Consider the following 12,500-nt stretch of genomic DNA (forward strand, 5'->3'; position numbering starts at 1 on the left):
CTTGCTTTACCGATTCACAGCTGGCGAACGATCCCGGTGTTGTGCCGAATTTCGACCCCCGCCAAATTATTACCCCCCTAGTATTGGTAGGTTTAGGATTAGTTGTGGGGGAGGGGTTAGGATTAGCCAATCAGGTACTGATTTCAACGAGGGGGTGATAATTTGGCAGGGGGTCGAAATTCGGCACAACACCTGCATCAATCCCGGGTCGTGTTTGCGTTCACACAGAAGGCGTTCTGGCAATTTCCCGGCAATTTGCCGGGATCATCGCGCTGTGTGAATGGGGCTTTAGTCAAACCAAGAGTTCTGCGCACTAACTTCTGAATTTTGCTGTAGAAGTAAGAAAACCAATGGTAAAAATGGCGAGTATAAATACAGCCAGAAACCCCAGTATCATCTTCTTGTGGTCAGCATCAGAACGTTCACAGTTCTGCCCTTCTTCACTCAGTCTCCTCTTCTCTTCCTCTTTCCTCCAGGTTTCCAGATCTTTCTTTTCTTTCTCCTCTCTCTCAGTTCTCTCCTTCTCTTCCTCCATCTCTCTTTCCTCCAGTCTCCTCAGTTTCTCCTTCTCTCTCTTCAGAGACGCTCTGTACCGCTTCAGTCTGGCTGGGATCGGTCGCACATTCTGCTCTTCTTTCCTCATATCATCCTCTATCTGATCAATCCCGCTTTGTATGCGTTTCCTTTTTCTCTCTGTGTCTTGCCTCTCTTCATTCACGGACGCATGGAACGCAGCCCTGCGAACATTAGCCAGTTTTCTGACGTCTTTTGTGATTTTCCGCTTTCTTTCAGCCATATCAGCTTGTCTTTTCTCTTCTAATATTCTCTCGGTATCCTCTGAGATGTGACTGGTGAAGTGACGGTTGTGATTTTGAGCGAGTATCTCATCAATCCTCTGCAGGAGTCGACTCACCTGATCCGGGTTTGAGTTTGTGTTGTCAAAAGCCACGAAACGCCTCCCAAATCTCTCCACGAGCTCCTGCACTTTCTGATTTTGTCTTGAAATAAACTCTTCAATGGATTCTCCTCTGAGTTTATCCGCGTGGGAGAATATGAGGATGGTGTGATGAGTGACGTCCTCATGAAACATCTCCAGAATCATATCTACGGTGCGCTGCTCCTCCTCTGTGAACCGCTCTATCGGCACCACCAGCAGAAACACATGAGGACCCGGAGAACACAACGCCAGGCAACATTTGAGTTTCCGAAGTGTTTGATCCGTGTCAGAAAAATCAGGCGTGTCGACAAGAACCAGCTCTCGCTCGTCCACTGTTGCACTCCCTCTCTTGCACTCTTTAGTGACTGAGCTCATGCTCAATCCGTCATCAAAGCACTTGTTTCCCAGGATGGTGTTTCCCGTCGCGCTTTTCCCTGCGCCAGTTTTTCCCAGCAGAACCAGACGCAGTTCGTTCAGCGCTGGAGAGGGTTCACCGTCCGCTCGTGCAGGTTTCTCGTTTGTTTCTTTTCTCTCATTGGAGACACTGTTGGACCTTTTCCTCAGATGAACATTAGGAACACTGTTTGCTCCTGAGGAAAAAGTAATCCTTATTATTTATTGTGATTATTATGTGTTTGTATGTATCTTACACACACACACACACACACACACACACACACACACACACACACACACACACTAACCTGACCCCTAAACCTACCCATCACACACACACACACACACACACACACACACACTAACCTGACCCCTAAACCTACCCATCACACACACACACACACACACACACACACACACACACACACACACACACACACACACACACACACACACACTAACCTGACCCCTAAACCTACCCATCACTCACTCACACACACACTAACTTGACCCCTAAACCTACCCATCACACACACACACACACACACACACACACACACACACACACACACACACACACACACACACACACACACTCACTCACACACACACTAACCTGACCCCTAAACCTACCCATCACACACACACACACACACACACACACACACACACACACACACACACACACACACACACACTAACCTGACCCCTAAACCTACCCATCACACACACACACACACACACACACACACACACACACACACACACACACTAAACTGACCCCTAAACCTACCCATCACTCACTCACACACACACACACTAACTTGACCCCTAAACCTACCCATCACACACACACACACACACACACACACACACACACACACACACACACACACACACACACACACACACACACACACACACACACACACACACTAACCTGACCCCTAAACCTACCCATCACACACACACACACACACACACACACACACACACACACACACACACACACACACACACACACACACACACACACTAACCTGACCCCTAAACCTACCCATCACACACACACACACACACACACACTAACTTGACCCCTAAACCTACCCATCACACACACACACACACACACACACACACACACTAACCTGACCCCTAAACCTACCCATCACACACACACACACACACACTAACCTGACCCCTAAACCTACCCATCAGACAAAAAAAAAAAACAACAACTTTATTTACTTTATTTTTTTATATTGTTTTAACCAGATTTACAAATGAGGACGTCCCTACTGGAGGTTTTTGGAGATTTTGGTCACTTCTGGGTACACATTTATCCCCAAAATATAGTTAAGTAGACACACACACACACACACACACACACACACACACACACTAACCTGACCCCTAAACCTACCCATCATACACACACACACACACACACACACAGTAAAGTCACTGCCGAAATTAAGGCCATGTCAAAAAGCATCTTTTAAAAACTTCCTGGGCATCTTCATGCTTCATGTTTGATCATTACCTTCTATGTTTTTTGCGTTTAATTTAGTTTCCCTCTCTGTATTTTAGTGTTTTTAGTCATTGTGAAGCACTTTGAGCAAACAGCTGTTGCATTAAATGTGCTATATATAAATAAATAAATGAAATGAAATGAATAATTACCTTCGTTGGACATGTTTTCTGGTGTTTCTTGTGTTGTTGGACTGGTTTATGATGGGCAGGGCTTACAGAAACGAAACTGACCGTTGTTGTGATACTACATTACGTAAAACACTCAAGATAAGATAAGAGCACAAATAAATGCGCTAAAATGGCAGCACATCTACCAATGATGAACTGGTCTGAGCCCGATCTGAGAGAAGCAATGTCTTTATTTAAACAACAAATAAATCTGTATGCGAAGGGGAGTGCGATTTGTCCGGGGAGTCGGATTTCGGTGCAACACCGGAATTGAATGAGGAAATAACAGATGCAGGAAACCAAGCTAGGAAAATATGTTGATGTGGAGATGAAGGATTAAAACGACTCAATGCAAGCGAGTAGGGGGAGGCAAACTAGCAAAAAAAGCACTAGACAAGAGGGAGGTGGATGTTAAAGTACCTATGGGGAAAAAGGAGGCAAAAGCGATTTTAAAGAGAAAGTTAATGAATAAGTGGCAAATTAGATGGGACAGTAGTAGCACAGGGAGATGGTGTCATGGTATCACACAGACAGTAGGGAGGATACATTGCCAGGGAAGAAATAGGAAAGAAGAAGTATTGCTGGCTAGGTTAAGACTGGGACATACAGGGTTAAACTCAACACTGGCAATTATGGGGTTACATGAAAATGGATTATGTGATGTGTGTGGTGTATCTGAAAATGTATGTCATGTATTATTTATTTGTAGTAAGTATAATATTTTCCGGGATGTATTATTCAGTCATCTGAAGAATGGAAAGGATAGAATGAAGAATGAGGATATTTTAGGAAAAGGTTTAATGGATAGACAGATATATAGAGCACTAATTACGTTTATATATGATTCAGGTTTGGGATTTAGAATATGAAATGCTTGAAATGTTGAACCTGCCATGGGGACTGAGTGTGGACGGAGGAGCTGAACACGCAGCGCCGGATGAAGCTCAATGAAACCTCTATTGCAGGTATGATAAATAATGATGATGTATGTGGGATGATAGAGTAGGGTTCAACAAGGAAATATAGTTAATGGTCCATTTGTGAAAGAAGAAAGAGGAAATAGTTTTAAATTTCAGACTTATCACCCAAGGTTAATTTGCCATCCAGCACAGCACAGTAGGTGGCGGTAATGCTCCTTTGGAGTTAATCGCCATTAAACAAGAAGAAGAAGAAGAAGAAGAAGAGTAGGGGGAGGCTGCAGACCTGGAGCCCGGTAGATCTACGCCCCAGGCAGTTTTACGCCCCTGCTGTTCCAGATGCGTCCAGTAGGGGGAGACTGTACAGCGACACGAATTGAGTGAGGTATATTAAATAATCTGCTAAAGTTATTGTTGTTTAGCCATGAAGCAACATTTATTATTTATAAACGATTAGCTTGATAGAGCAAAAAGTTCTGGACGGTCAGGTTGATGTTCTGCCTTGCTTAAACTTAGCTAACCACGTGTAAGTTTAGCTGCCCTAGTCACTTTCAAAATTCATTTTCTTTTGCATTTTCTTTTGTTGCTTGTCTTTATCTTGCCTGAGATGGCCTCTTCTTCCTCTATGTTTACTCCTTTCTGGTTTGAGTTGTTTCTTATAAATGAGATGATCTAACTATCTAATTTATAGGCTATCTAAATATACATTTTTCTGGACTACTGATCTCTCTCTCTCTCTCTCTCTCTCTCTCTCTCTCTCTCTCTCTCAACTTGTATAAACTATAATAAACACCCATCTCTTTTTTTAACTGCATTCCAAACCAATAGCTTCTCTAGTAAATAAATGACTTACAGAGACATACATGGACATGTTTTTAATGTCATTTTCAATTTTCTCTGCACAGTCCATCATCAGTGGCCAAAAGAAATCAAAGTGTCTTGACACTTTTTCCAAAAGTGTTCCACCAACAAGTGCCTGTGCCGTTGTACTTTGAAAATCAGGAGCAAATTGATGCAATCCACACTCACCTGACATCAATTCTGGGCAGCACACCCACACACACTGTGACAAGATCAAATTCACCATGGATGTCCTTTTTACATTTTTTAATTTTTAATTTTTATTTTATTTTAAATGAAATACCCACAGATATGAAACTCAAATTAAAAAGGCAGTTTGTGTTCTCATAACTTTCTTTTATGTGGTCTGTGACTCTTAGGGGGTCTACAGTGATTCTGCAGGGTCTCCAATAAGTCTTATAGTTTATCTTATTTGCTTTGGTGCATTTCTCAGATCACAACTGAAATCACATCATCTTGTCACTTGTGCACATCATAAAAGCAATTTCTCATTATTTTATACAAATTGCAAATGCTTCAGTACATTCATGAAATTGATAATGTACAACTGTCTGCTGTTTCCTACATTATCAACTCTTTATGTCATGTTGATCAAAATATAGGCCTATTATACTATTTCTCTGTTGAATTGTCATACTTCTCAAAACATAGGCATTAGTTCCTTGCATAAGTCATTAAATGCAAAATGGTTGACTATAAACTGTCAAGCATGTTTTCAATACATTTCTATTAGACTTTATTTTGTAAATGTGTCCTGAATTGATCAATTGCAGAGGTGTATTTAGAATTTCACTAATGAAGGAAATAATGATTTGATAAATTAGGAAGCAGCAAGGCAATTCATAATCAGTTGCATGAATTTACCAAAGCATTGGCAATTTGTTCAAAAGTAGTTATGAGAATTTCAGTAGTGATCTGAGAAATGTACCAAAGCAACTGTGATAAAAAATTAAGTATACAGGAATTTTATACAAAATTTAACAGTGAGTCCTGCTGCGTGTGAATTTGACAAAATCAAATTCACCATGGATGTCCTTTGTTTTTATGTTTTAAATCAGTAAGCAGAAACACTTTGACAGGAGGATAGAAAAACAGTTAAAGAAGAGTGGCAAGCCATAGGGAAGTCATCTACAGGAGTCATCATAATTCATAAATGGTGTTGATAAATAATGTTTTTATGAACAACAATATTGTCTATTTCTTCTAAATGGCCCTTGGAATTTAAAAAAAGGGATACATTGTGTTTGTCTTCATAAAATGCTGTAGGACACTGTTTTGTAGCTGTATGATGACCAATAGTGAATAGTACAGCAGATATTTCATTGAGGATCCATATGATTACACGGTGCTGTATGTCTAATAGGCTAAATATGGTTAATATCTAAACGTAAATTTATATAAATTCACAACAACATATTTCACTCTGTCTCCTGTATATAAAAATATTCTATATTATAAAAATATATTCTATATTCAATATTCAATGAACTATTCTACAGTAGGTCATATATCATTACTTGTCATCTGATTCAACTATGTGTATTATTAATTTTTTAATTCACAAAAACAAATAGTCTTCTGTAGGCTGAGTGAAGAGACTGTGAAGCCCAGCTGAATATATACAGATATTTTAATCCATAGTGCAGATCTACACTGTAAAGTTTATGTTTAAATTAACAAAAAACACACAATTGGGCAAAGTCTATGAACGGGACGGTTATTAATGTGTAAGTTTTGAGCATCGATTTAATGGTGTTATTTCGCAGTATATCCCCCTACTGGACGCATCTGGAACAGCAGGGGCGTAAAACTGCTGGGGCGTAAAACTGCCTGGGGCGTAGATCTACCGGGCTCCAGGTCTGCAGCCTCCCCATATAGATGCAAGCGGGCTCAGTGATACAGACGAGAGAGGGCCTGACACCTGGTGGAGTTTCTTTGAAGGACAACTAAAGTTAAATGTGAACTTCAGAATCCACAGGCTAGACCCAAAATTTGCAAATGCAAAAGTGTTCAGCAAGCTAGACGGAAAACACGGATACTGGTCAATAGAGGAGTCACTAACTCTAACTACGTGCTAGGGCTGCCCTCGACTAAAGATTTTTGTGGTCGACGAGCAGTCATTCATTTAAGCAATTAGTGGACTAATCACGCATTTATGTTAATAAGCCATAAATCATAATAACGATCCTTCTATATAAAAATAGTATAGCTTAATCAGCGCTCAAACACATGCATAAATCTCGCCACAGCGCATCGGCAAACCTAAATGAGTGTGTGGTGAAAAGCAGGAGGAGACTGTTTAAACATTTTAATAACTTATTGGTAATGTTTTCTGTGTTCAGAGATTAAGTCACGATGCTGACTCCTCATCTCTGCAGTCGTGGACGAGGCACGTTTCAAACGGATTACATAATCTGAGAATATTCATTTTCCATTTTAATTGTTTCGTTTAAAAGCAGACATTTCAAGCTTTCTATAGATATATTTCTCATGTCTTTCTCATGACACACACGCACGCGCACACACATGCACAAACACACACACACAAACACAAATGCACACACACACGCAAGCACACACACACACACTCCTCACTTTATTTCAACATGGGGACAGGAGAGCTGTCAGTCAATAAATGTGAAAAATTAACTAGCGTTACTTATTTGAAAAGTAACTTCGATATTTTGTTGTAAATTGAAAAAGTAATGCATTACTTTACTAATTACTTGAAAAAGTAATCTGATTACATCACTCAAGTTACTTGTAATGAGTTCCACACAGCACTGCTTACCACCTTAGTTTCGTGGACAGTGTGTAAGAGTGCTGGACGAGGAGAGGAAAACACGGCACCAGGACGACTGTGGAGAGATGCAAGAAGTTACAGATCCAAACACCAAATAAAAACTCAATCACAGACGTCCTAGGAGCTAACTCCGTGAAATATACACACCACACACACAGAACATCCAGAAAAAGGCACAATTACATGACACACCCAAAAGAGATGTGGTTGAAGAAAGCCAAAAGGATCCAGTTGAAGACAAAATCACAGAGGTGTAAAGAGTGCCTGAAAAACACACTTCAGTAAAAGTATAGAGAAACCTCACAGCGAGTTTACAAGTTTACTCCATTACAAGTTACAAGTTCCAATACGACTCGAGTAAAAGTATCTGATTTAAACAGTTCTTCAGTATTTTACTCATTCTGATCCTCAAAGATGCACCCCGACTCCTGAGAGACATTCCTGTGAAAATAAGACACAACTGATTTGTAAGATGAGAAATCGTGTTTATTTTCTAAAATCAAAATAAAACCGAACGCCTAAATATTGCAATAATAAAGGTGGACTCTTAAACGTCTACAAACTCTCAAGCCTCAGTTCAGCTCAAGTGCACAAAATGGCCGTTAGTAAGCCAATATCCTTCAAAAAGTCTCGTCAATATAGCGGATAAACAAAATAATGTTAAGTAAAATTAAATAGTCATATAGTCTACTTGCACTGGATGTGCTGGTTTTGGCCTCATCGTGACCTCATCATGACATCATCATGACCTCAGCTCCTAAATCAAACACCTACGATTCAGCAACTACCTGCTAATGCACTCGCATTAAAGTAGACAATATAAAGTAGTGTAAAGTAGCCTTGCTGATGAGTTTGTGTGAGTAAAGGCGAAACACACAGATGTAGTTCCTTCACTGCCCTGTAGATGTAGTTGTATCACTTCTTAAAAGTTAGTGCCATGCAAAATATAGTGTGTAATTGCATTACTCATCACAAATGTATTGGAGTAAAAAGTACATTTACTTATTCAAAAATGTAGTCAGGTAGAGATTAAAAGTTGCTAATATATTTGATACTCAGTAAAACTAGTAGCCAAAAATATACTTGCGTACAGTGACTAATTACATTTACTCCAATACTTTTGCACACACCAAACAGGTTGTTATTGTTCATTATTGTTAATGTGCACACTATTGAAAAAAAAAAAAAAAGCTTGACATATTTTTGTATATATTTTTAAGAATCTTCTGTTAAACAGATCCTAAAAAACAGATGTTTACACACTTCTGTTCCACAGGAGAGATGTTGTGATGTGTATGGTTGATGTGAAGATGCTGTCGAGTAACACTCCATCCTCGAACTTACATGTCTAGATCTCCGTTGTTTACAAAAGGATGTTTATTGGCTGTATGAAGTGAAAAAAGAAACGCATGTGATGTAATAGCCTGTGTGCGAGACACACTGATCCTGTTTCAGAAATGAACTGACGTCACAGGTTATTTGCCTATGACAATTATTTCCATATCGTACCACGTGCACAACGTGCGGACCTATTCTATACACCAGTGTTTATTGTTTACAGTGTTACAGGGTGTTACAGAGTATGCAAACTGTAATGTAAGACATTTTGCAAAACTTTTTTCTAGTTTTTTTTTTCATGGCTGAAAACAGACTAATTTCACACACAGCAGAACAAAGGGCTGAAAAACACTCACAGAACGGGAGAAGAAAAGCAGCGAGAAATGTCTTTTGATTTAGTCATTTATGGATCACGAACAAATCAGGTCTCATCGCTTCCGCTTCCGCCTGTCCGAGAACGTGTTCGCTAACATAGCTGGCTGTCTTTGTCTTTGCCGTTTTATTCGTTCAAATATCTAAATGTTTTAGTGAGACGAAGAAATATAAAAATAAAATAGTCACTATTAAACAAAAATAGTTGTTAAATCTATTAAATCGGAATATTAGTAGCCAATCGGTGAATCATCACCATTCTCAAATTTAAAAGGCATCTTTTACAAACACCCAATTTCTGAAAAACTATTATGAATCTAAAAGTATTAATATTTTTCCACTCACTATGGTAGCCTAATATACTGTTAATTGTTATTTATTTAAATCTAATGTGTAATTGTATTTATTTTAATTAATAAATGAACTATTTTTCTTTGAATCACATTAGTCAGTGATTTTAATCTAATTCATTCATTTGAATAATATTACTTATTTTTCTCCGTCACTCCCAGTTTTGTGCTATATTTTTTATATTAGTATAAAAGCGAAAACCCGTCCCGAAATGACTCGACCCAATGACTTTCATTATCATTTTCTACTGCATTTATTTACCAAACTCTTCAGGAATGATGTTTTTTCTTCATTTTGTTTCACCAACAGAAACTAGTGGTTTTTCCTCAGTGCATTAACGTACAAAACCTGGAAAAAGCTCCGTGGTTGAGAAAGCATGGATTCAGAAGTACAGTACTCACTAAACAAGAACAGAAGCCATTCATATTTTCATAGTCAAATGCATATCCATAAATCAGTTAGGGATGTGCATTCGTAAAGGACTGTAATGCAAAACTTCTACTTAAAACAGTGGTAAACGTTAAGGTCTGGTTTGTTTTCATGCTTCGAGGTTTCTATGAGACTGAGTGCTGCATCTTCTCATGACTTTTGATCTCCATGTATTTGGCGGACTGATAAGCGCTGATGTGGTCGATCTTCCCGTTGATGAGGACGGGATGCTGGATGAGGTTTTCCGGAGAACGCATGAAGCTCTTCTCCATCTTGTGCTCCAGCTGCATGTGATTCTGAGGCGGGAGACCGAGACAAGCCCTGCACAACACACACACACACACACACACAATATCAGGCATGATTTAACACTCATCCTTCACTCGGGTCATTCAGACCCTAAACACTTTCTTAAAAAATATGAGGATATTTGAGGTGTAAATTATAAAAAGTAACAAATCCTTCCCTCTCGGGTCAATCTGACCCCCTTAGGAATGATGGGAATGCGAGGAATGCTTCAGTACACACAGAAAAAAACTAAAAATGCTCAACATTCAAACTTAAAATGCAAAAACTTTGTTTTAAAATGTCATTTAAAAAGACATTTATAACGTCTGCATGTGTATCTGATGCACACTGAAGTAAACTGGCTTTAGGACCCAGAGGAACAGCTCATTTACTCCATATAGAGCTATAAGCCCATCTAGAGTCATGACACATCATCTTATATTATTATTTTTCCACAAAAGGTCGGCAAAGACACACAATGTAAGATATTTAGAGTTAAATTAAAAGGTTTATGCATGAAACTGTGAGTTATTTTCAATTTAAGTTGAATGAATGTGAGGAATGTGCTTAAATGACTATTTATTTATTATTTATTGATCAAATCTAGCAATTTAAAGGTAAATAAAATAATAAAATAAGACAACATTAAAATTACATAAAAAAATAGAAAAATATGATCAAAATGTAATAAAATAAGCTTTCTGGACAAAAAAAAAAAAATATATATATATACAGTGCTATGCATAAGTTTAGACACCCATGCTAAAGTTGACTAAAAAGAGGAATAAAAAATCATATTTTGGAAACTTAATGCCTTAATTTAAAAAATTAGGAAAAATCCAACCTTTAAGGACACCAATTTTCTTTGTGAATGAATAATGTATCGTAAATAAATAAATGTTCTTCCTTAAAATACAGGGTGCATAAGTTTGGGCACCACTATGTTAAATTCCCATAGAGGCAGGCAGATTTTTATTTTTAAGTATTTTTTTTTATTTTTGTTTAGGATACTATGCATCCTGATAAAGTTCCCTTGACCTTTGGAATTAAAATAGCCCCACATCATCACATAGCCTTCACCATACCTAGAGATTGGCATGATTTTTTTTCAGTTAGCCTAATAGCTAGTTTGATTTGCATTGAGAGATGATCTTATGGAAAGTACCCCATGCCAATCTCTAGGTATGGTGAAGGCTATGTGATGATGTGGGGCTATTTTAATTCCAAAGGTCAAGGGAACTTTATCAGGATGCATAGTATCCTAAAAAAAATTAAATAATAATACTTAAAAATAAAACTCTGCCTGCCTCTATGGGAATTTAACATAGGGGTGTACTCACTTATGCACCCTGTATTTTAAGGAAGAACATTTATTTATTTACGATACATTATTCATTCACAAAGAAAATTGGTGTCCTTAAAGGTTGGATTTTTCCTATTTTTTAAATTAAGGCATTAAGTTGAATTTCCAAAAGATGATTTTTTATTCCTCTTTTTAGTCAACTTTAGCATGGGTGTATTCACTTATGCATAGCACTGTATATATATATATATATATATATATATATATAAGTATAATTTTGGGGCTTCGGGTCATTTTGACCCGCGAGGGAACGATGTGCTCCAGAACACGAGGGAGGGGTAAAGGCAGTCGGCACAGATTTCCTCTCACCTCATGACGTTTTCGATGCACGCGCGCTGGCGGAAGAAGGCGTTGACCACCGGCGCCCCCTGTGGCACGAGCGGGGCTTTACACAGGAAGCTGAGCAGCGACAGGACGCTGTGGAAACTCTGGAAAACCGGATCCTCACGAGTGCAGAACGTGATTCTCTGACACAGTTCTGTCAGGATCACCAGATCCAGGATAATGGGACTGGCCAGCAGAGAGTCCTGTAATATCACAATACATTCAGTTCACATTTATCTGTACAGCGCTTTTCACAACACATATCATTTCCAAGCAGATTTACAGAAAATGTACATATACAAAATCACAGTTAGCGAAAAACGTATTTAAACAATGTAATAATTTACTGCAGAAACCATGAGCTCATTGACGTAATGAATACTTGTTTGTTAACAAATGATTATGACATTTAGAAATATG

General features: G+C 38.6%; 2 protein-coding genes and 1 long non-coding RNA gene across 3 annotated transcripts in view; 1 reads left to right on the forward strand and 2 right to left on the reverse strand.

The window, feature by feature from the left end:
- LOC311292899 (GTPase IMAP family member 4-like) overlaps positions 1–3,277 on the reverse strand; it is a 3,679-nt gene extending 402 nt beyond the window's left edge. Inside the window, exons 1-2 of the mRNA XM_084412735.1 lie at positions 3,017–3,277; positions 1–1,527 (exon numbers count right to left, since the gene is read on the reverse strand). The exon at positions 1–1,527 is cut by the window's left edge and continues 402 nt beyond it. Of these exons, the coding sequence (XP_084268861.1) occupies positions 314–1,527; positions 3,017–3,029 (1,227 nt within the window). The 5' untranslated portion in view covers positions 3,030–3,277 and the 3' untranslated portion in view covers positions 1–313. The remainder of the gene's footprint in view (positions 1,528–3,016) is intronic.
- A 584-nt stretch (positions 3,278–3,861) lies between these two features.
- On the forward strand, positions 3,862–5,305 carry LOC311292901. Its single transcript, XR_014627841.1, has 3 exons — positions 3,862–3,999; positions 4,142–4,336; positions 4,857–5,305. It is a non-coding gene; the product is annotated as an uncharacterized lncRNA (long non-coding RNA).
- A 3,844-nt stretch (positions 5,306–9,149) lies between these two features.
- LOC311291763 (inositol-3-phosphate synthase 1-A-like) overlaps positions 9,150–12,500 on the reverse strand; it is a 13,596-nt gene continuing 10,245 nt past the window's right edge. The window contains exons 10-11 of the mRNA XM_084410997.1: positions 12,066–12,283; positions 9,150–10,426 (exon numbers count right to left, since the gene is read on the reverse strand). Coding sequence (XP_084267123.1) covers positions 10,231–10,426; positions 12,066–12,283 — 414 coding nt within the window. The 3' untranslated portion in view covers positions 9,150–10,230. The remainder of the gene's footprint in view (positions 10,427–12,065; positions 12,284–12,500) is intronic.

Source organism: Rutilus rutilus (genome assembly GCF_951802725.1).
Source record: "Rutilus rutilus genome assembly, chromosome: 6".
Lineage (NCBI taxonomy): Eukaryota > Metazoa > Chordata > Actinopteri > Cypriniformes > Leuciscidae > Rutilus > Rutilus rutilus.